This window comes from Eumetopias jubatus, unplaced genomic scaffold (assembly GCF_037043125.1).
Source record: "Eumetopias jubatus isolate StellerSeaLion01/CBP00866 unplaced genomic scaffold, mEumJub1_p1.0 scaffold_17, whole genome shotgun sequence".
In the NCBI taxonomy this organism is placed as follows: domain Eukaryota; kingdom Metazoa; phylum Chordata; class Mammalia; order Carnivora; family Otariidae; genus Eumetopias; species Eumetopias jubatus.
The window spans coordinates 54997241-55019813 of NW_028274823.1; the positions used below are offsets into that span (position 1 = coordinate 54997241).

Sequence of the window (22573 nt, forward strand, 5' to 3'; positions counted from 1 at the left end):
ATTATCGGATCTTAAGAGTTTTGTGTACTCTTGTCAGGATCATTGAAAAAGAACAAATCTATTTAACGATGTTGAACCGTGTGAAATCGCCAAATGCCGATGTTATGCTGTTTTTTACTTTTAAAAAAAGGCAAACAAAACAGTAATGTATAGCCTCGACGTAATATGGACGTGCCATATATTGAATGAACTCACGTACTGGGAAACTGGTGAGAAGATAAGTGCCAGATTTCTTGAGTAAGGGGAGGAGGGCGTAGAGGCACTGGATCCCCCGCTAACCACACAGAAGGAAGTTCCGGCGGCTGCTCGGGTCGCCGCTGAATTTCTGGCCACGCCCTCGTTTTGCAGCCGCCGTAAAGTGCGACGTCGTGGCCACGCCTATTCGGCGCTTCTTGTGACGCAGTCGCCCGGGGTATTTTTGCGCGGGAAAAGGGGGCAGTCTGGAGCTCTAGCGGGTGTCGCCGGGACGGGCAGTTTCTGCGGAGGTTGCCTCTCGCTCTCTATCCCTGCTGGCTATGGGGTTGCTGGAGCTGTGCGAGGAAGTGTTCGGTACCGCCGACCTTTACCGAGTGTTGGGCGTGCGGCGCCAGGCCTCGGACGACGAGGTCCGACGCGGCTACCATAAGGTGTCTCTGCGGGTTCACCCGGACCGGGTCGGCGACGACGACAAAGAGGACGCCACCCGCCGCTTCCAGGTACGCGAGCCCCAGCTCCACTGGCCGCCTGGCCCCGCCTAGGCGGAGTGCGCCGAACCTGGCCTGGTGTTTATTCTAATCTTTATTTCTCGCCGCGCGGTTTCAGTGAGGGATGCAAAGGTGACTTTTGGATGCTCTTAACCCGCAGATCCTCGGGAAAGTCTATTCTGTTTTGAGCGACAAAGAACAGAGAGCATTGTACGATGAGCAGGGAACAGTGGACGAAGATTCTGATGTGCTCAACCAAGATCGGGACTGGGAGACGTATTGGAGGTTACTTTTTAAAAAGGTAGAGAACTCTAGAAATTTCTTTGTGGTTATTCCCGTCATTCATTCAAGGAACGTTTATTGAATGCCTTCAAGGTATTGCATTTTGTGTTGTGTAGGAATGAGGAATTTCTGTTTCATCTTAAAATTCATATATGTGGAAGTGTTCCTCGGGAGATAACCTGTAGCTAGCTTTGAAGAAGAATAAGTCTGTTTAACCGTTAAACATACACACATACTTTTACTGAAATGGGTCTTTAATTTCCTGTTGATGTAAAGCAATTGTAGGGGAAAAGGTGGTTTAATATTTTATAAGATAATGCTTCGTTTTACATATCCACGTGTAAGTCTTGAGTTCTTCTGGGAAACTTTCTTTAAATTTTCCGGGTCTGTAGTTTAGTAGTTGTGAAGGTTGGGAGAACGCTGGAAAAGCTTTGGCATAGAAAGTGTGGTTCCTTGCAGTAATTTCAACTCAAGCAACTATTGTATTTGAGAAGAAACATTTCAACACCTACATCTATCTTTACTAGTATACTCTTTTATTTAAAATTCTCAGAGTTCTAGCATATGTCTCTTATTCAGATATCTCTAGAAGACATTCAAGCTTTTGAAAAGACATACAAAGGTTCTGAAGAAGAGCTGGCGGATATTAAACAGGCCTATTTGGATTTCAAGGGTGACATGGATCAGATCATGGAATCTGTGCTGTGTGTGCAGTACACAGAAGAACCCAGGATAAGGAACATTATTCAGCAAGCCATTGATGCTGGCGAGATCCCCTCCTATAATGCCTTTGTCAAAGAATCAAAGCAAAAGATGAATGCAAGGAAAAGGAGGGTAAGATTTTGAATGCTTTTTTTATATCTTGCATTTTGAATGCTTTTTTTTATATCTTAATTGCTTCCAAAAAGAATGTGAGGGTATTTATAATAATAAAAATATGATTACCAAGAAGAGAGTAAGGGTTAACTCATTTCTTTTCTAATAAAATGAGCATACCAGCTCATTAGGAGAAACTTTTTTTCCCTAGTATGTTGTGCTCAGGAGGATTTTGCTAGGTGGATTCTTTAATATCATCTTAAAATAACACTGAAATACTCTTTACGTGGGCCAGTTCTTTAGCTTTGTCAAGGCTTTCCTCAAGAAATAAAAGTAATGGAGTCCAGATACATAGGGTGGACAGTGGTTCTCACTTGGTTAAGAGATGAGGAGAGGGTGACTAAAACTTTCTTTTTTTGGACTGTGCCTTGTTAAAACAGATTTTCTTTTGTTCTTGTCCAGATTGATTGTTGAATTGGACCCAGAATATACATTTCTAAACAAATGATTTAGTTTATTTTGGTGAAAGTGTCTTTGCAAACACTTGGAGAGGAACACTTGTGAAGAATCAAGAATTGTGGCTTCTGTATCTTATTAAACTGTGGAGTTGGTGAGGGTAGGGATGATGGCAGGGAAAAAGAGCTTAAGGACAGACAGCTGAAGGTCTGGGAGGGCGTGGATTCACAGCAAGCATCTGTGTCTCTGGTCTTTTGGGGAAGACCAGACTGGTACTCAAGTAACCATTGTCTCAACCTGGCTTTCCTAGTGGGAGCTCAGTGGAGAGAAGTGTAAGATTTCAGATGTCTGGTGGGTAGGGTGCCTTATTTTCTATGGCTGAATTAGAGGTGGAGGTAGGTCTGCAGTTTTGATAGAAGATACAGGGGAAAGGTGGGGGGGGGTGTGGTGTGTGTGTGTGTGTGTGTTGAGTGTGTATCAAGATTATCATTTTGGGGGTGTGCATGGCCAACTCAGTCGGTAGAGCATGTGACTCTTAATCTCAGGGTTATGAGTTCAAGCCCCACGTTGGGCATGGAGCCTACTTTAAACAAAAAAGTCATTTTGGCTCATAGGGAACATCTGTTTAGGCCCACTCACAGTTTAAATTGGTAATTTTCTCCAGTGAAACTGAGCACAGCTGTATCCAATAATAGGCTATTATCTTGAGAAACTTTCCTAGAGTTGGGGGCAGGTGGATGGCATAGTTTTTTAGCGACTCCAGCAAACGTGGGGAGTGGATATACAGTATTAAGAGAAATTGAATACAAGGACTGAAAGTAGACAATGGAAACTACTTTTTATTGGAATAACAAAATCCTAATGTATTAGTATTCTTAGCATTAATAGTGTTGATTGCTATTTAGAAAAATTAGTGGGGTTTGGGATCTATTACATAGTGGTGTTGCCGTGAAAGAAAGAACAAACTCATTAACCTTTCCCAAGGTATGCTTGTGGTATTTTGGAATCAGTGCCCTAGGAAAATTTGGCAGAAGAAGGTGGCTTTGAAATTAGGTAAAGAAAGGTTATAACTGAATCTGTTAGTGTTTATTCTGACTACTTGGGAATTTTAAACCAGGGTTACTCTCAAGGCTGCCACCAGTCACATGTAGTTAAAAAGTGGGCTTCCAGAGGAGAGGAATTTGAGATGCCTGTATCCTGGCAACATTTTTGAAGGCATCCTTGGTTAAATGACCTTCCCTCTCCTGGCATTTTGTTTTCATTCTTATCACCATGTGGTTTATGAATACTAAACTACTTGCTACCCCTAGCTAGTAAAAATGGGGAAAACTCAGAAATGCTCATTGGAATTAGAGGATCTACTGCATGCTCTCAGCAGTGTTGTCTTTTAATGAATGACATATTTATGTAATTGTGTGTGTTTTTTTTTTTTTTAATCAATATAATCCTCAGATTGAAAGGTTGTCACCATAGATTTGCTTTTGGGAAAGGGTATATTTTTAGTATATGCTAGGTTGCCATGGAGTCTTAACATGAGTTTCTGTTTTAGGCTCAGGAAGAGGCTAAAGAAGCAGAAATAAGCAGGAAGGAGTTGGGCCTTGACGAAGGAGTAGATAACTTGAAAGCAGTCATTCAGGTAAGCTTGGCAGGTTGTCTTTGAAGGTCATCACTACTCTTTTGTGTTCTGATTCCTACTGCTAATACTTTCTTTGTAGTTATAGTGTTGTGGGTATTCTGTTTTCTTTTTTTAAGACATAAGTCATGTACGATGTTTTCATCCTTATTTTAAAGTGCATAATTTAGTGGCTTTTAGCATATTCATGAGGTTGTAGAACAGCACTAATTCCAGAACATTTTTGTCACCTTAAAAAGAAACCCCTTGCTCATTAGCAGTCATTCCCTGTTCTCCCTTCCACCAGCCTCTGGCAACCACTGAGTATTTTTGTCTCTGGATAGCCTTGTGTTTTGAAAGCTTGTGTTTTAACTTCTTAAACAGAGCAGACAAAAGGATCGGCAAAAGGAAATGGACAATTTTCTGGCTCAAATGGAAGCAAAGTACTGCAAACCTTCTAAGCGAGGAGGGAAAAAAACGCCTCTCAAGAAAGAAAAGAAATAATGGAATTTTCTCTTCAAAAGCCTTTAGGTGTTAATTGGTGCCATTGTAGGCAAGATACAGTCAAGATTTGAAGACAAAAGTCAACCCTGCCCTTGAAAAAAGTTCTTTCCAGGAGTTATTCAGCTCAACTCTGTAAACCAAGCAGAATCTCTCAACCTGATTTTGGTAGTCCTAGAAATCCCCTGACATTCTTTGAGGTCCTGCATGAAGGAATTTGGTGATTCTTGAGGGAATGGGGGAGAGTGGTATACTTCCTGGCAGCACTTGGGTCTGTGGATCTTCTGTACAAGGATCTCTTGTCTAGAATGTGGGTCTGTCCCATACTGCCTTCAGCAGTTGTCGTTTTGCCACGCAGGAGTCTACACACAGCTATAGAGTATTCAGGGTGTTGTGTTTATTAGAACAGTAACTCTACCTAGCTAAAACGCTTTCAGAACCCTTGCTGGTCATGTGTCTTTAAAATATTTGCCAGTTTGCTTTCATGTTTAATATCCTTGAATAGATCCTCTCTCCTTTTTGTTTTATTCAGCCAGGTTTTGTACTCTTTGCTTGAAATATAGGAGAAACAGATGTTGAGATTACTTCAGACATCTTTGTAAGACTTACACATGATGAAATAAGTTAAAAATGACTGTTAAGTTCTGGGGCCTTTTAAATGATCTCAGTGATCATTTAACTATGGTCTAGAAAAACTATGAATGGTGTTCAGAGAGGAGAGAAAAGTAAACCAAGTCAGCTTTATAGTGGGTAGCCGGATTTAAGTAGCATAAAGAGAAGTTGTCCTATCTAATTATTGAAAGTCTGTCCTTAAGCAGGTCGCAGACCTTGTTTGAACTTGTTGCCTCATCTATAAAAGGGTGAGGGAGTTGGGCTAAATGACTGCTTAAGGGCTCCTTCTGATTCTCTTAACTTTTAAAGGCAGGCCATCTTGATCCAGTGGTTTGTTATCATGCACTCATGGTATTGATTTGTGAGAATGGTATAGAGATGTTTACTTACATTTAGTCAAATTGGTATGTACTTATTGGAATATATGGACATTTTTTGGCAACAGACTTTTATGCATATGGCATTGAATATATAACAACCTTTCTGTTACTGAGTTTTACGTATGATAATTTATCTGAGATAAGCACATGACACATTTTTAGTTTGGTTACAAACATGTTAAAAAATACTCTTTAATTGTATTAAAATATAATTTAATGCAGGTTGTTTGAAGCATCTGTCTTCATATGATAGCATTAGTACACTTAGATAAAATTAAAAAATTACCCCTATTTATGATTATTTGAGTTTATCCACTCTGAAGATTTACAGTAAATTAAAGTTCAATGAAATTTAAATAAAATAAATTGAAGCCATAGTTAAAACCACTGCTGCATTTATGAGTGTCCTCCAAAAAAGGTCCATGGTGAAATCAGAAGAATGCTGAAGTTCTGTTCTTCTGCTATTAGGATATGTTTATACTAAACTAATTACCAGACTTTCTGAAATGTTAAGGTATTGCTGGCTCACTAATAGATTCTATAAATTTTTTAAGTTTACTTAGAGTTTAAGGAGAAAATCTGGTAAGATGAGTTTAATAGTAAAAAATATATATATGACCACTAGGTCCTTTAAGAAGAAAAGAAGCATAATCTGATAGGAAGCAGGCCTTGTGAGGTTGAGCTGTCCTATCTGAAAATATATATACATTATGACTTATTACATAAATTACTTTATACCAATGCTCCACATTTATGTCTTTAGTTACTTAGCCCTTCCATTATCTCTTTACCTATAAGATTGGACATCTAAAAGAGAAAGTTAGGAATGACATCTGTTTGATGAGTAACTCCGATTTTTGACAGCTCTGTCTCCTAAACATGCCTTAAAAATGAGTACAACTCTTCAGAAATTCATACAAGCAGAAGTATTCTAAAGCCGGTGATAATGTTATCAAACAATTATTTGCTGCTTTTTGAGTATGTATAGTCTCATAGAATCCTATAATCATTGAGCTGATCATAGTTAACACACAACATGAGTTTTGGCGATAATTATTTGTTACATCTTTGGGTACAAATTTTAAGTCCAATGGAATAAATTAACATGCTGAAAGAAGACAGGAACTGGAGAGGGAAACAGTATCCATGTAATCTTTGGCGGATCCTCTTTTTTTTTCTGTCAGTTATATCAGATTAACACTTCATGAAGATGGTTTTAAGTTGTCTCTTGTATACAAGCTTTGCGTCACAAGATGACTGAACACTGACCATGAATTTTTCTCACATGTTCCCTGCAGCCTGGAGCAGGTTCTTCTCATTTGCCCTACGGTGCCTGCCTGGTTCTAGAGACTGGTCCACCTCTGTTTTGAGATTTTGTAGACCCATGTAAGTGAGGACCTGTCAGACAAAGATGACATCATAGAGTAACATTAGTAGACATTCTAGATTTGGTAATCTCAAGTTCATATCTAAGGGCTTTTTTGCTCCAATTATCAGTCGGACTTAAAAATTTGGAGACTGGGACTAAGTAGTAAAGTATATATTCATCAAGGCAATAAAAACATTTGCATTATTTTATCACTTAAAACCAGAAAAACTGTATTAAGATATGAAATCTAGTTTTAGAGAAGAGGACACTGGGTGCCTGGGTGGCTCAGTCGGTTAAGCATCTGCCTTCGGCCCAAGTAATGATCCCAGGGTTGTGGGATTGAGCCCTGAATTGGGCTCTCTGCTCAGTGGGGAGTCTACTTCTCCCTCTGCCCCTCCCCCCAGCTTGCGTTCTCTCTCTCTCTCTCTCTCAAATAAAATCTTAAAAAAAAAAATGAACTATTAGAGAAGAGGCTACTGATTAAAAAGGACTAATATGTCTGTTTGACTTATCTAAATGTTAATGACTGTCAACAAGGCTGTATGTAGTTAACTCTAGCTCAGCATTGCTTCTCTATGAGGACTAATCCAAGAAAGAATCCATGGAAAGCATTCATAGACTACCAAACAATGCTAACAGGAAATGAACAAGAGAATTCACTTGGATGACAGAGATGGTTTGAGGCAGATAACTTTTTTTTTTTAAAGATTTTATTTATTTATTTGAGAGAAAGAGAATGAGAGACAGCACTAGAGGGAAGAGGGTCAGAGGGAGAAGCAGACTCCCTGCTGAGCAGGGAGCCCGACGCAGGACTCGATCCCGGGACTCTAGGATCATGACCTGAGCCAAAGGCAGTCACTTAACCAACTGAGCCACCCAGGCGCCCAAGGCAGATAACTTTTTAATGTAACTTGTGGATTAATCTTATTAACAGGAAACATTTCAACTGCCTAATACTTCTGATTTCACCTACAACATGAGAATGATCCTGATGGTCGTGAATATATCATTATAGGAAGAATTAAGATAATCCTTAAATTTTCTTCCTTCCTGTGAAAATACAATCTATAGAATATGACTTAGAAATAAATTAATGGGATGGACTCAGACTCAGCATGTCTTGACATTTTTGAATTTTTTTTTACCTTGGCCTGGCAGGTCAACTGACCACAGCAGTTTATTCTATAGCAATACGGATTTTGCCAACATAATAAAATTCATGCAGTGTTTGAATGTTATAAACATGACTTATTTAGCTCTTTTTAGATTAAAAAAAAAAGGGAGCTTACTTTGCCAGAGTGGTGAGAAGTTAATTTACATATGGGAAAACAAATCTGGAACTTGGCTCTGACCAATAGAGGTCTTCTCTATATTATTATCCCATTTCCAAAAGGAATTTGAGGTGATTTACAAAGATGTAGGGAAACAAAATCTAATAAAATCTGGAGGAAGGGAAAATAAACATTGAAAACAAAGGCAGGGTCTTAACATATCCACATCGTAGTAAAATAAAAGCCATGGTCCCACCTGTCACTGCAGATCCCCTACCAGGTCGGGCCTGATGAGGATACTCAACAGCACACAAATGATGATACTGTGTATCTGGCTGCAAAAGAGAAAGAAAAGATGACACACTTCTTATGATGTGACTTCTCCCAAATATGTTAGTAGGTTTACAAGGAAAAACCTTGAAATCAGACAACCATGTAAATGGCATTGACAGTCTGAGGGACAAGGTGGCTGAGTACACTCTTGTATTTCCAGTAAAAAATTCCAAGCCGGAGGCCCACAAAACCATTTGTTAACTTGTAAAAAATTTTTAAGTTGTTTTTCTAACTTTTAAGTTCTAAAACTATTAATATGTCTTTAAGAAAATCTTAGCACTTATAATAATGCATATGGTTTAATACTTAAATATTAAATTTAGAATATTTAAATATTAGCATTTTTAATTGGCTGCCAAGGGAATTTAATTTGGACTGTCTGCTGTTTAAAACAACAGAATGGAGCCTTTTCAGCAACATTGAAATGCGCATGACTTTACCTCCATACTTGAGATGTGACTCTCAATATGAAACATTTCAAAATTACGTCAAGGAATTTAAAGATTTTAAGACGTGGCTAAGATATTGAAATGCAAATATCAAAAAAAGCTGTCAGTGCTATCCTGCTGGTGCTTCTGGAATAAAAAACATTCCTCTCCATTCCCTGTCAGAGAACTGCAATCAAGAGATTTCAGGAATTTTTTTCTGGTGAAGCCCCATCTTTTTTTATTGGGGTCACCAAACTTCTTTAGAGGGCCAGACAGTAAATATTTTAGACTTTGTGGTACATACTGTTGCAACTACTCAACTCTGCTGTTGAGGTGGGAAGGTGGTCCATGGACAGTACATACCTGAATGAGTATGGCAGCTCTTCTCTAATAAAACTTTATGTACAGAAACAGGCAATTTTTGTGGTAAGCCAAGTGGCCCATAACAGTAGTTTGCTGATCCCTTTTCTAGGTGAGAACACCAAAGAGCAGAGCACTAGTCTGGAAGTGACAAACCAGGGACTCGGCTCTAGTGCGCTTAGTTACATTGAGCTACCAGCTCATCTTCCTTTGCGTGACAGCAAATTGGGAGAGAAATAGCTAAGGAATGAAATTCTTTGGTTATAAACATCAGAAAAAGAAGAAACTGAAATGTCTTAATCTGTTTAGTTTAATTGCTAAGGCAACCAAAAATTAAATGTGTTTTAGAGAATCTAGCTGTAGAATATAATCATCAAACAATGCTTAACAAATGCTCTGAATCAAATTTTGAGAAGATTAATAGAGGTTTTAAAACTCTCTAGGATTCACATTGAGTAAGAATCAGAAATGCTCACATTTCGCTTTAGCTCCTGTTTGGTGAGTTGCCCCCTAAATAAAGCATCTTGAGGTCTGCTGAGTTGAATAGCGTCCCCCATCCCCTGCCCCCACCAGTATTCATGTCTGCTTGGAACCCATGAATGTAACTTTATTTGGAAATAGGATCTTTGCAGTTGTAATCAAGATAAGATGAGGTCATATTAGATTAGGGTCAGCCATAAATTCAGTGATTGGTATCTTTCTAAGAGGGAAATTGGGACACACACAGGGAAGAAGGCTCTGTGAAGGCAGAGGCGGAAATTGGACTGATGTGGCTGCAAACCAAGGAGTACTAAGGATTGCTGGTGACCACCAGAAGCCAAGAAGAGATGAGAAAACATCCTTCCCTAGAGCCTGGAGAGGGAACATGGTTCTACTGACACCTTGATTTTGGACTTCTAGGCTCTGGAACTGATAGAATAAATTTCTCTTTTAAGCCACCCAGTTTGTGGTGATTTGTTATGGTAGCCCTAGGATACTACTATACTGTCCCATTTGTTCTCACCACTCTTTTAGTGGAGAATTGTATAGTGCTTTAGGCTGATACAATTCAAGGTTTATAAGTTGGAATAAGTGGGCTTCAAATATCACCATCCTGAAAAGTGGTAGAGGATTTGAGGCCCCTGCCTCCTGGGCACTGAGTGTGGCTCCAGTTCCCCAGGCTCTTCGAATCCTTTTGCCACAAAGCAGATGAGGTGGGGCTGAGTGGCTGGCCTACAATTGGGTAAGGTCAGTGCATGACATCCAGCCTCCCTACTAAGCTTTTTCTATTACTTGCTTAAAAGTAAAGGGGCCAGTAAATGCACATTAAATGGTAAGGTGATGTGGGCATCTCAAAACACCAATTTAAAAAAATGAATGCCCTGACTTGCCATCCATCAGTCCACAGCATAATCTGATACCACTTTTGGTGTAACTCCATGAGAGCAGTGTTAGAGAAAGAGTTATGCTGATTTGATGTATTGGAGTTTAACACTTTTGCTTATTCTCAGAAATATTTAATATTTAACAATTTAAATTGTTTAAACTTTGTGACAGGTATAAGGCATTTTACCTTATTCTTCATTTTACCCTACTACCTTTTTTAAAATTCTATTTGAATGTCAGAGACCAGTTAGAATTTCAATGAAATGTACTTATTACAGTTTTTATTGTTAAGAGCCTCTGCTTTTATTCTTGGAGTTGATTAAGGCACTATGTGAAATCTTAAGTCTGCCAAACTAGTTTTTTTCTTTCCCCAGCTGTCAAGACCATAGAGGAAGTATGTCACTACCAAAAATGATTGAGTTGTGTTGGGCCTGGAGAAAAAGTCAGGTAAAAGGAGCCTCTTCTGGGGCTGCTGATGGTTGGGCTCATCCACCACTGCACTTCGAGCTCGATTGGAGTCACCATGGGTTTTCTGCAGGGAAGACAAAAATTATAGAAACCATTAAACAATTTGTAGCCAGAGCTGTGCATGTCCTACATCAACCCAAGTAGGCATGGTAACTGCAGGCCAAGGAACTCCAATTCCATTGTTATAAAGTTAGGATTCAGTTTGTACTTTGGACAAAATACAGTATAAGTTAATTCCAGAACACGGATCCTGCAGAATTACTGTCCTTGAGGTTTTAAGCACATATAAAGGCAATAGGAGAAAGACCTACCTTTGGCCTTTGTGGCCCCGCAGTGCTCAAGTGTTCCACTTCAGCTGTGCCGATAGGGGGCAGCAGGTTGTTTCGACTCAGGGGCATTGGTGAGGGAGAGAGCGATTCAGCTGCTACTGGGCTGCAGATCCCACCAGCAAACACCAAGATAAGAAAGCATAAAGTTAAAACAATACAAGCAAACTGATTAGAGTCAAATAAATGAGGGGGATGAGTTTAATGTCATGCACAGAATGCTTTAAGCTTCCTATGTTTTTAAAGCAAGCTCAGTGAAAGGATTTTGGAAAATCAGTTTGGGGGGAGCTTTTCATAATATTTTCTGATTTTTGTTGAAACTTTATCCTGGGCACACAGCAGAAGTTGACCCTTTGTCTCACAGAGAGCTGGACAAAAATAGTTTTCCCTATCTGGTGTTACACCATTTTGGTGTTAACTTATTAAGGATTTGTAATTTCACATCTGGTGGAATTCTGCACAGTTCTGGGCCTTTTGGTTGTCCTTTTCACTAATAACAGTAGTCCTTCCTTATCCACTGTTTTGCTTTCCATGATTTCAGTTACCCATGGTCACTGGGGTCTAGAAGTAGATGATCCTCATTCTGACATATTGTCAGAAGGTCACTAGTAGCCTCGTGCTGCATCACAATCCTCCATCACTCCCCTCGCTTCATCTCATCACGTTGGCATTTTATCATCTCACATCATCACAAGAAGGGTGAGTGCAGTACAGGAAGATATGAGAGAAACCACATTCACATAAATTTTATTCCAGTATATTATTATAATTGTTTCTCTTTATTATTGTTAATCTCTTACCATACCTAATTTTGAGGTTAAACTTCATCATAGGTATGTATGTATAAGAAAAAAACATAGTACATATAAGGTTTGGTACTCTCGGCAGTTTCAGGATCCACTGGGGGTCTTGGAACATATCCCCTGTTGGTCAGGGGGGACTGCTGTAATTATAATTTACAGGTAAAGCTCCTAAACTTTCCTTCCAGTTTGTAGCATTACTCATATTCAAGACAGTACCTGGAAATCAATGATACTTTCATGTCCCAGAAGACACTGTCAGAGGGTATGAGAGATTAATTATACTTCAAAACTGCTTATCCTCAAATAAGTGAATCTGTAACTATATCAATACCAACATCAACATAATAAAATAGTAGGTGAGAAGAACTCTGGTGTTCTGACAAAGATTTTTGGGCGTTATGGACATCTCTTAGTGAATCTATTGGGATAAATTAAAACAAACTGAAAAATCAAAGTCAAGAAATAACATGTTGGGAGGGAAGTATAGTGAGGTGCTTAATTAAGAAGCTGAATTCAAAACAGTTACAGCTATATTATCTCATAGCCTTGATCATAGTCTTAGAATCAAACATCCTAAGATGTTTTGTGAATCAACAACTAATGGAAGAACTTTATTTTAAAAAGTAGGCTTCTAAGTATTTTTTGCATGACAAAGCTCAGTGAATTAAGGGTGGGAAAAGGAAAGAGTATGGTTAGTGTTATTTCCTAAGAAGTGCTAAAGGATATTTTTCCCAGTATATAGACAAGTACTCATCTGAGGTTAGAATGTTATCATTGTCAATGGAATAAGCAGATCCCAGTGGTACAGAAAAATATTAAAGGAGAGTTAACTTGTTTGGGAATGAATTTCACTGAGCATGTACTCAGTAAGGAAAATGTTTGATAAGATACATATATCTTCTTCGATAAGTGTCACTGAAGTATTCTAGCCAACATTTTGTTGTAGAAGTAAATATCTTTAGCTAAATTAACAGAAGGATCCAATATCTGAATTTTATTCGGATTTAACCATATTTCTTTGTTGGATTTAAACCAGGGTGTAGTCCATCATGAGAATATGTAATGATTAGTTCCTAGACACATATTTCAACCTTACATTTATATTCATTCTCTATATAAAATTCTTCATTAATTTTACCACAGTTTCCAAAAATTCTGCTTTTGAAACCTACACTCGGGATCCTCTGAGGATTTCTTCCACAGGTCTTGGCGTTCCAGCATGTGAATGGCTCGTGCTGATGGGATGAAGGGTACGTGGTGGGGGATTGCGTCTCCTGGCAGACTGCACTGTGTATGACAGAGCCGATGTACTAAGCTCCAGGGCTCGATTTGGCCAATTTCGAGTTGAAAGGATGGTACTGGATCCAGGTCTCATAAGTAACTTGTCATCGAGATCTCTAGTGGCCAAATCAGAAACTCACAATGAAATCAACATTGCTCTGTATAGGGAAACAGGACTCAAAGGCTTAGACTCTAAAATATATTTAAGGAAGAAAAAAACAAAAGTAAGTAACCTAGTTTATACACATCATGTAATCTAGCTCAGGCATGAGAATGTGTTCTTAAAGGAAGGACATAATTTTAGTCATACAGGTAATTTACTAGAATGGAGATTTGGGAAAGCAAGTCCATTATTCACCTGCCATGACAGTCACTTCTTCAGTTACAGTGAGGGCTGACCTGAAGATTACTTGCTCTAGGGTGCTCCCAGAGTTCACCTCAGGGACTGAGATCCCTACCATATTTGAGGCATTCTTTGTGCTGAAGGAAAGACTTAGTTGAAGGGCAAATAATTACTGCTTAGGAGCAGCGTGACACCAGTGAGGCTCCCACTCAAAGATTAAAATGCTGAGTTCGTTGGAGCCTGCAGGGGTAGGGGTTTGGGTTCCTTGGAAAACTGGAAGCAGGCAAAGGGCCCCAGAGCCTTGTGCTGCACAGGGCGCTGGGACTACAGTAGATTCCTATCTGCATAAGCAACTGAAATACAACGCTTTTCTGGAAGTACTCTGATAAGTAGAATGCCATGTCCAAACAGCTAAGTAGCTTAAACTTTGCCCTACAGATTCAGGTTTTTTTTGTTTTTTAGGCCGATGAGGTATTTGCATTGTAAGACACCTGAGAAATAGTGTTTGGACAAGGAAATGGGAAAGTGAAAGAATGAAGCTCTGCCACATGCTCTTTTGGCTTTCAGCAAGTTCCTCAAGCTCTGAGTCCGCTTTGGTATCCTGTAGTGCAAAATATACCTCAGTGTTTGGAGGACTTTGAAGGGAAAATACCCACCACAAAATGGAGCTAAACCTTATGCATTACTCACAAGAGATCATGCTAGTCTTCCTGTCTCCATAACCATTCACTTTACACACCCTAACTGCTTTCTATGACAGAAGCTTTGGGCCTTAGCTGCTCTACGCTTATCTTGTCTTCTGGACTATTCATTCATAATTCTGGATTCAGTTATTACCTTTAGCCCGGTAACTTCTAGTTCAACTTCCAGATCTGACCTGTTCCATGTTTCCGGTGAAATGGCTTGGCACTGTAAACTCAACACGCCCCAAACCAAATTTATCTTTACCCCATGACGAGCTTCCCCTGAGCTTTGAGATCTCAGAATTGACTTTGGTTCCTCTGTTTTTATGGAATCTGATTTCTTTTACAGTATCTCCTAAAATATTCCATTCCTTTATCCTTTGCAACAACTTGTGTATAGACTTTTAGTAGCTCATACTTGAACTCCTATTTTAGACTCTTTACCTTCAGTTCCTCCTGCTTCAGTCTATGTTCTTCTGCTGTAAAATCTGTCTTTCAGATTCCTGACTTAAACGAGTGTGCTCCCTAGTGAAATTCATACACTGGTGGGAGTGTCAAATGGCATGCTTACTTTGGAAAACTGTATGGCAGTTTCTTATAAAGTTAAACATACACTTATCTATCCTATGACACTTTCTACATATTGACCCAAGAAAAATAGACCATAGGGCCACAAAAAAGACCCACGCAAGAATGTTTATGGTGCCTTTATGCATAAGAGCCACAACCTGGAAACACCCCAAATGTTCATTAACAGGAGAATAGAAAACAATTGTGGTGTGTTCTTAGAATATTACTTGGCAATAAAAGAAAAGGTCACATGCAATAACATGAATGGATCTCAAAAACATGGCATTCAAAACCGTACAGTCTGGTCTCAACCTTCATTAATTTCATAGTCTTCTTCCCCACTCATCACACCACGATATATTTTAATTCTGGAAGATTGTCAGTGATCTTTGGTCAGAAGCATTAAAATTCTGACCTATCCCTTTTCTTAATATAGCAAAACTGGTCTTGGGGCACCTGGGTGGCTCAGTCGTTAAGCGTCTGCCTTCGGCTCAGGTTGTGATCCCGGGGTCCTGGGATGGAGCCCCACATCAGGCTCCCTGCTCCGCGGGAAGCCTGCTTCTCCCTCTCCCCCTGCTTGTGTTCCCTCTCTGTCAAATAAATAAATAAAATCTCTGAAACAAACACAAAAAAAATTGGTCTGCTTTCCCTTCTAAATAATTTGTATTTTTTGTCTCCAGACCTTTTCCCACATCACTCCTCCTATCTAGAATAGTCTTGTTGCTCTTCTCTGCTTATCCAAACTCCCATCTTTGAAGGAAAAATTCATACTATAGTTACCCACCCAAATGCCTCCCTTTAGGACTGTCATGCATTCACTCTGGGTACCACACACTTGACATTCAGTCACAACAATGCCATATATGGTTAAGTCTCTTTTTACCCGTGTGTGTCTTCTCTTTCCAGTTACATTATCAGCTCCTTGAGGGTGGAAACCATTTCCCTGAGATGTTTTTACTCCCCAGATGTCTCTGTGGTTGCTTGGTAGGTACTCAATATATGCATGATGATTGACTGATTTAGCTTTCCTTTTATTTCTTAGTGATCTATGTAAATTCTAGAGTCTATTAAAATTTTACACTTCTTACAGTAGCTTGTCCATTAGGGAGAGATTTCTTGGCTGTAGAGGCATCCCATGAACCCAGAGACCATTCACATTTGGCTGATGACCACTTGCTGCTTGACAGAGATTCATCTATATGTCAAAGGAAAGTGTTATTGGTTGGTAAAGACACTTGCCGGGTTTCCCAACTTTGCCAAAAGTTAATATTTTCAAATTAGATCATCCGTACATCTTTCTCCTATGCCTTAACTTTTGTAACGTCTTTGGCCAGTAGCCCAGCTGGGGCCCCAAGTGCACTGTCAAGATGGACAGCAGGTCAGGGAAGCCTGATCAACTGAGATGAAAGCAGTTTTCAGCCACTCTGATAGGGAAGCGAGAAGTTCATTACTATCATTACGTACATTAGGAAAGAAAACCTAAGAAGAAAAAATACGGAACAAATATAGAAACAAGAGTAAACTCTGACATAATCTCTTTTACCGTCAAACAGTATGCTCTACATAAACGTCCTTTCTCTTTCACTACCCCTGGAGCAGTCAGCTATCAGTTATAACCTAAATTCTGAAGACTGTTATTAGCAAGAGCTCTAGTGCTAGCAGGATTTAATCTTCCGTGGACTGACATTGCCACCTTGGAGTGTTGTTGATTTTCTCTGTCAGTCATCCGTGCCCTTTCTGGTCATCTCCTTGGCTACAGCATGCATTTCCCTCCTAGTTTCTTTCAGGAATATCTGAATTAATGCTTCTCTTTCCTTTGGTCATTAACAGCCAGAAACATTTAATTATTCATAATTTAGGCTACCTAACCCATAGACCACTTCAGCATGTTAGAAGTGTTATTACTACCAAAGGAACATTAGTTCACCTGGTTAATTCTCCAGTGTGGTAAAATATGGATGGGCCTTGCTGATTTTATTTTTAAATAACCCATTTGTAAATCCAATAGGACAGTATCAGGCCAGTATATCACCAAAGCAAATACTAGGTCTGGTAGTAAAACCCAGGGTTGATGAGCATGGCTCAAGGATTGGAATGCCCCTGCCCTCTTCCCTGCCTTTTTTTTTTTTTTGCCACAAGTAACACTGGAAAACTATCATGTAGAAACTGGGACTAGAGAAATTATACAGGGATGAGACCAGGCTCATTAGCCTTCTGCAAGAAATGGCCATGTTTATGCTTGTCCACAGACTTCATTGGGACCACTTCTTCCTTTCTTTGGTTTGCCTTTTACACCTCTGTTATTAACCAGTACTAAACACCCAAAAGGCAAAAAAATCAACAGATTCAAATATAAAAAAACAAAACAGGTAGGCTGAGATAAAAGGGAGTCAAATAGAGAAATTCAAAGGATAGGATGTTAAGGCCACAGAACATCTGAGATTGGTCTCCCTTTCTGTCATATCCTTTATTCTCCCCCAAACAGACAGGCTAACCACATAGCTGATTCTATATGAATAATTTATGGACGACTTTAAAAAAGAGCCGACTGAGGGGCACCTGGGTGGCTCAGTTGGTTAAGCGTCTGCCTTAGGCTCAGGTCATGATCCCAGGGTCCTGGGATTGAGCCCCACACTGGGCTCCCTGCTTAGCAGGGAGCCTGCTTCTCCCTCTCCCCCTGCTCATGCTCTCTCTCTCTCGCAAATAAATAAAATCTTTAAAAAAAATAAAAAAGGGACGCCTGAGTGGCTCTTTCAGTTAAGTATCTGCCTTCGGCTGGGGTCATGATTCCAGGGTCCTGGCATTGAGTCCTATGTCGGGCTCCTTGCTCAGCAAGGAGTGTTCTCCCTCTGCATGCCACTCCCCCTGCTTGTGCTCTCACGCTCTCTCTCTGTCAAGTCTTAAAAAAAAAAAAAGGCCATCTGTTTAAAAACTGACAATTATCAACCCTAATTTGCTATTAATTTTTTTAAAAATTTCTTTTAGAGCGCATGTGTGCGTGTGCAACTGAGAGCTGGAGGAAGGGGCAGAGGGAGAGGGGAGAGAAAATCTTAAGCAGGCTCCACACCTAGCGCAGAACCTGCCACGGAGCTTCATCTCACAACCCTGAGATCATGACCCAAGCGGAAATCAAGAGTGGGCTGCTTAATCGACTGAGGCACCCAGGTGCCCCACTATTAATTTTTTAAACTTATTAATGCAAAGAGTCGTTGGATTATTGTGATAAACACATAACTTTACTGAAAGAAAATTGAGTCATAAATAATAAAATTAAGGCAAATAACTCTGAGCAAGCTTCTGGCAAGAACAGTTCTAGGTTCCCCAGTACATTTCTGTGTGGGGCTTACTGGATTTGAGGTGATGGCCGGCACCTTCGACTGTGGCACTCGAGGTAAGATCAAAGGTTGTGGTTCACTCAGCACACAGGGGCTTTCTGAAGCTGGTCTGGTGATTGCAACATTACTCTCATCATCTGAGCAAAGGAATAGAATCTATTATCCATGGATATCTTCAGACCCACAGCAAAACAATGAAAAAAAATCTTCCCCAAGAATTCCTAGTCTCAAGCTAGGCTTCACTCATTTTTGCAGCCCAATTTCATACCACCTGCATGTTTAAAAACAACAGCAACAAAAACCCTTAAGAAGTTCAAGTGGTTTCCCAGGCTGATGATGCCTATTGATATGTGGCAGAAGGAAAAACAAAGATCTCTAGAACAAAGCTATCCAATAGAACACTTGGAGTTGATGGAAATGTTCTACACAGGCACTGTCTCATATAATGGCTTCTGGCCACATGTGGCTCTAGAGCCCTTAAACTCTGGCTAGTGTTACTGAGCAACAGATTTTTAAAGTTTTAGTTAATTTTAACGAATTAAAATTTAAATAGCCAAGCAGATTTGGAAAAGAAAAAAAATACAAAGGAGAACTAAAATTGCTAAAATTAAAAACAGCAGAATTAATAGATTTAGATACTGCTGAAGATAATTAGTGAACTGGAAGAAAAAGATGTGAAGAAATAATTCTGAATTTAGTGCAGAGGAAAGGAGATGAAAAATATGAACTGTACTCTAAAAAGTTAATTTTACTGTATGTAAATTATACCTTAATTTTAAAAATTGACAAGTAAAATCACAGTGAAACGTCCGTTTAGACGTTGACAATTAAACATTGATCAGTATACTAATGAGATTGTCAATACAGGAACTGTACATGGGCATAGAGAACTGGTACAATCATGTTGGATAATTTGGTGTGATCTAGTAAATTGAAGATGCATATTCCCTATGACCCAGCAACTCTATTCCTTGGTATATACCCCATAGAAAATCTTGCACTTGTGTACCAAGAGAAATGTTTAAGATCGTTTATATCATCATTGATCATAATTGCAAAACACTGGATTTGGGGGATTTTAGCACTTATCACCAATTATGGTTCCAAAGCTCAACTCAAGATGAGGAATCATGTTTCTGAGTAGAATTAATATGCCCTCTGGGTCTTCATTGTTTCTAAATCACTTCCATTATCATTTGGCTTACAGTATACTGTAGTTTCATTCAGAGAAAGTATATCTTTTCTTGACAAAAATGTCCAGTGAGGCTTGTTTCCCCATTAGCAAATTACGGTTAATGGTAAAAATAATTATTCATTTTAAATATTAGTTTTATTTTAAAATATCCTTTTGTAATTTGGATTTTAAAACTGGCCTGATTAAAAGTTTAGATGACCATAAAAATAAGTTAGTAAAATGTTCATATTTTCTTAGCATTTTATATACTTTTGGGTTATAGTTGACAAACCTTAAAATACCACAAGTTGTCACATGGTCCTATGTAGTATTGTTTTGTTTCTCATGTAGGCATAGAAAAAGTTGCTTTAGTAGTAGGGATAAGTTTGTACCAGCACCCGCAGGCTGGCTCTGAGAACAACTAACCAACTGGTCCACACCAAAGCCAAAAATCCAAGAGTTCTCTTTTCAGACTTCAAGATGTTATTTTTCAAAAGTAATGATAACACCTAACATTTATTGCACTGTTACATATTCCAGGAACCATTGTATATGCTTTAATGTAACTCATTTATTCCTTACACAACCCTATATTTGTATTATATTGTTTTATAGATTAAAAACTGAATCACAGTGAGTTTAAGAAACTTGCATAGGGTAGGGGCGCCTGGGTGCCTCAGTCGTTAAGCGTCTGCCTTCGGCTCAGGTCCTGATCCCAGGGTCCTGGGATCGAGCCCCGCATCGGGCTCCCTGCTGCTTCTCCCTCTCTCACTCCCCCTGCTTGTGTTCCCTGTCTCGCTGTGTCTCTCTCTATCAAATAAATAAAATCTTTAAAAAAAAAAAAAAAAGAAACTTGCATAGGGTATAAAGTTAGTGTCAGAGCCAGAGCTCAAATAGGTTGTCTGGTAACAAACTGCTTTGAATCATTATAGTACATGACTTCTCACGGGGATAAGCTTGGCCCATGCATGGGCCAAATATGATCCATTACCTGTTTATCTTACTGCAGTAAAACATGCATAACTTCAAATTCACCACTTTAACCAATTTTAAAGTGTACAACTCAATGGCATTAAGTACATGCATAATGCGCAGTCATCACTAGTTCTGTAACTTTTTCATCACCTCAGAAGGAAATCTCATGCTCATTACCATTGCTAGTTTTTGTAAATAAAGTTGCAAGGGTACTTTATTTTCATTGCTGTATAATACTCTTGTATGAATGTATCACACTGTACTGTTGAGGGACATTTGGGTAGTTGTGAGTTTATATTTTCCAGCATGTGGTGCTATTATGGACATTCTTATGTGTTTTAGTGAGCATATATACTGAGCACATGGGAGTGTACATAACTACATTCACTCATTTGCATATTGTTTATGGCCACTTTCAAGGGCAGAGCTGAGTAATTGCAACAGACTGGATGGCTGGCAAAGACTGAAATAGTTACAGCCTGGCTCTTTATACACAGTTTGGTGACTTCTCTTTTAGGGGGTCAACTCACTAAACAGTCCACTAAACCACTCCAGCTCCATCTCAAGATCAATTTCTTTTTTTTTTTTAGACTAAGTTTCAAAATCAAACAATATAGATGCACAGAAAAATAAACTAAAAGGATATTTATTAATTTACAGCCCAACATTGGTAAATTGTGAAAGTTGAAATGGAAGTTTTCTCTGGTATGTCGGACTTGATACTGAAAATTGAAAGAGTTCCTTTTTTTATCACCAGTGTTTATTATTACTGCAGTTTAGATATAACTGTGGACTTTATCCTTTATCTGTTATTTCCAAAAACTTAAATTTAAGATTTTATTTACTTATTTGACAGAGGGAGAGCACAGGCTGGGAGAGTGGCAGGCAGAGGGAGAGGGAGAAGCAGACTCACCACTGAGCAGGGAGCCTGAGCTGAAAGCAGACATTTAACCGACTGAGCCACCTAGGTGCCCCTAAACCAGTTAGTTTTTTATTTTTTATTTTTTATTTTTTTAAAGATTTTATTTGTTTATTTGACACACAGAGAGAGATAGCGAGAGAGAGAGAGAGGAAAGAGCACAAGCAGGGGGAGCGGCAGGCAGAGGGAGAAGTAGACTTTCTGCATGAGCAGGGAGCCCAATGTGGGGCTCGATCCCAGGACCCTGGGATCATGACCTGAGCTGAAGGCAGCGGTTTAACCAACTGAGCCACCCAGGCGCCCCAACCAGTTAGTTTTTTAAAGGGTGTTAGTTCTGTTTTCCAATTCCAGCTTTATTTATTTATTTTTAAGATTTTATTTATTTATTTGAGAGAGAGGAGTGGGGGAGAGAAAGAGGGAGAGGGAAAGAAAGAATCCCAAGCAGTCTCCCTGCTGAGTACAGAGTTCCACATGGGACTCAATTCCACAACCCTGAGATCATGACCTGAGGGGAGACCAAGAGTTGGATGCTTAACAGACTGAGCCACCCAGGTGCTCCTCCAATTTCAGCTTTAAAAGAGAACTTGACATGCATACAACAGAGTGGCTTAAAAAAAACACCCACACAGACAGTGTCAAATGTAGCAAACATGTGAAGCAACTGGAACTCTCATACAATATTGGAGAGTGTAAATGGATGCAACCACTTTGGAAATTTTGTGACAGTCCCCACTGAAGTTGGAATAGCATATCTTATGACCCACTAGTGCTGCTCTTATGTGTCTAGTACATATGTTCACCAAAACACATGTACAAGAACATTCCTGACAACACCATATGCTGGCAAACATAAACTGCAAACTATTCAAATATCCATCAACAGTAAAATGTGATACAGTCATACAATAGAATACAATATAACAAACTATTATTCCAAGCAAAACAGTTGAATCTAACAATGTTGAGTTTAAAAAGACAGATGCAAAATGGTATATACTAGAGGAATCCATTCTTATAAGTTAGGATAGGGTTACTCTTAGGGGTGTAGGAGTTTAGTCAGTGACTGAGAAAGCATGAGAGGGGCTTATGAAGGGTTGGTAATATTCTGTTCTTGGTCTGGGTGCTGGTTGTACAGATGGATTCATTTTTTTTTATTGAAACCTATTTAACATTAGTTTCAGGTGCACAGCACAATGATTTGGGACAGTTATGTACATTTCAAAATGCT

At 39.2% G+C, this 22573-nt stretch overlaps 2 protein-coding genes across 6 annotated transcripts in view; one reads left to right on the forward strand and one right to left on the reverse strand.

Annotated features, from left to right (window-relative positions):
* The first annotated feature begins 17 nt into the window (after positions 1-17).
* Positions 18-10041, forward strand: DNAJC9 (DnaJ heat shock protein family (Hsp40) member C9). Its single transcript, XM_028109668.2, has 5 exons — positions 18-695; positions 844-984; positions 1545-1799; positions 3787-3873; positions 4234-10041. Exons 1-5 carry the CDS (start codon positions 516-518, stop codon positions 4351-4353), a joined length of 783 nt encoding a protein of 260 aa, XP_027965469.1. The 5' UTR covers positions 18-515; the 3' UTR covers positions 4354-10041.
* The window catches only part of FAM149B1 (family with sequence similarity 149 member B1), a 77296-nt gene continuing 60286 nt past the window's right edge, over positions 5564-22573 (reverse strand). For 3 of the 5 annotated variants that reach the window (XM_088019764.1, XM_028109663.2, XM_028109665.2), the window contains exons 8-13: positions 18290-18414; positions 16031-16137; positions 13238-13462; positions 11248-11368; positions 10875-11000; positions 6667-8317 (exon numbers count right to left, since the gene is read on the reverse strand). In XM_088019764.1, the coding sequence (XP_087875890.1) occupies positions 8144-8317; positions 10875-11000; positions 11248-11368; positions 13238-13462; positions 16031-16137; positions 18290-18414 (878 nt within the window). In that variant the 3' untranslated portion in view covers positions 6667-8143. Of the gene's footprint in view, positions 8318-10874; positions 11001-11247; positions 11369-13237; positions 13463-16030; positions 16138-18289; positions 18415-22573 lie in introns of all 5 variants that reach the window. The other 2 variants (XM_028109664.2, XR_003610355.2) reach the window with 2 other exon arrangements.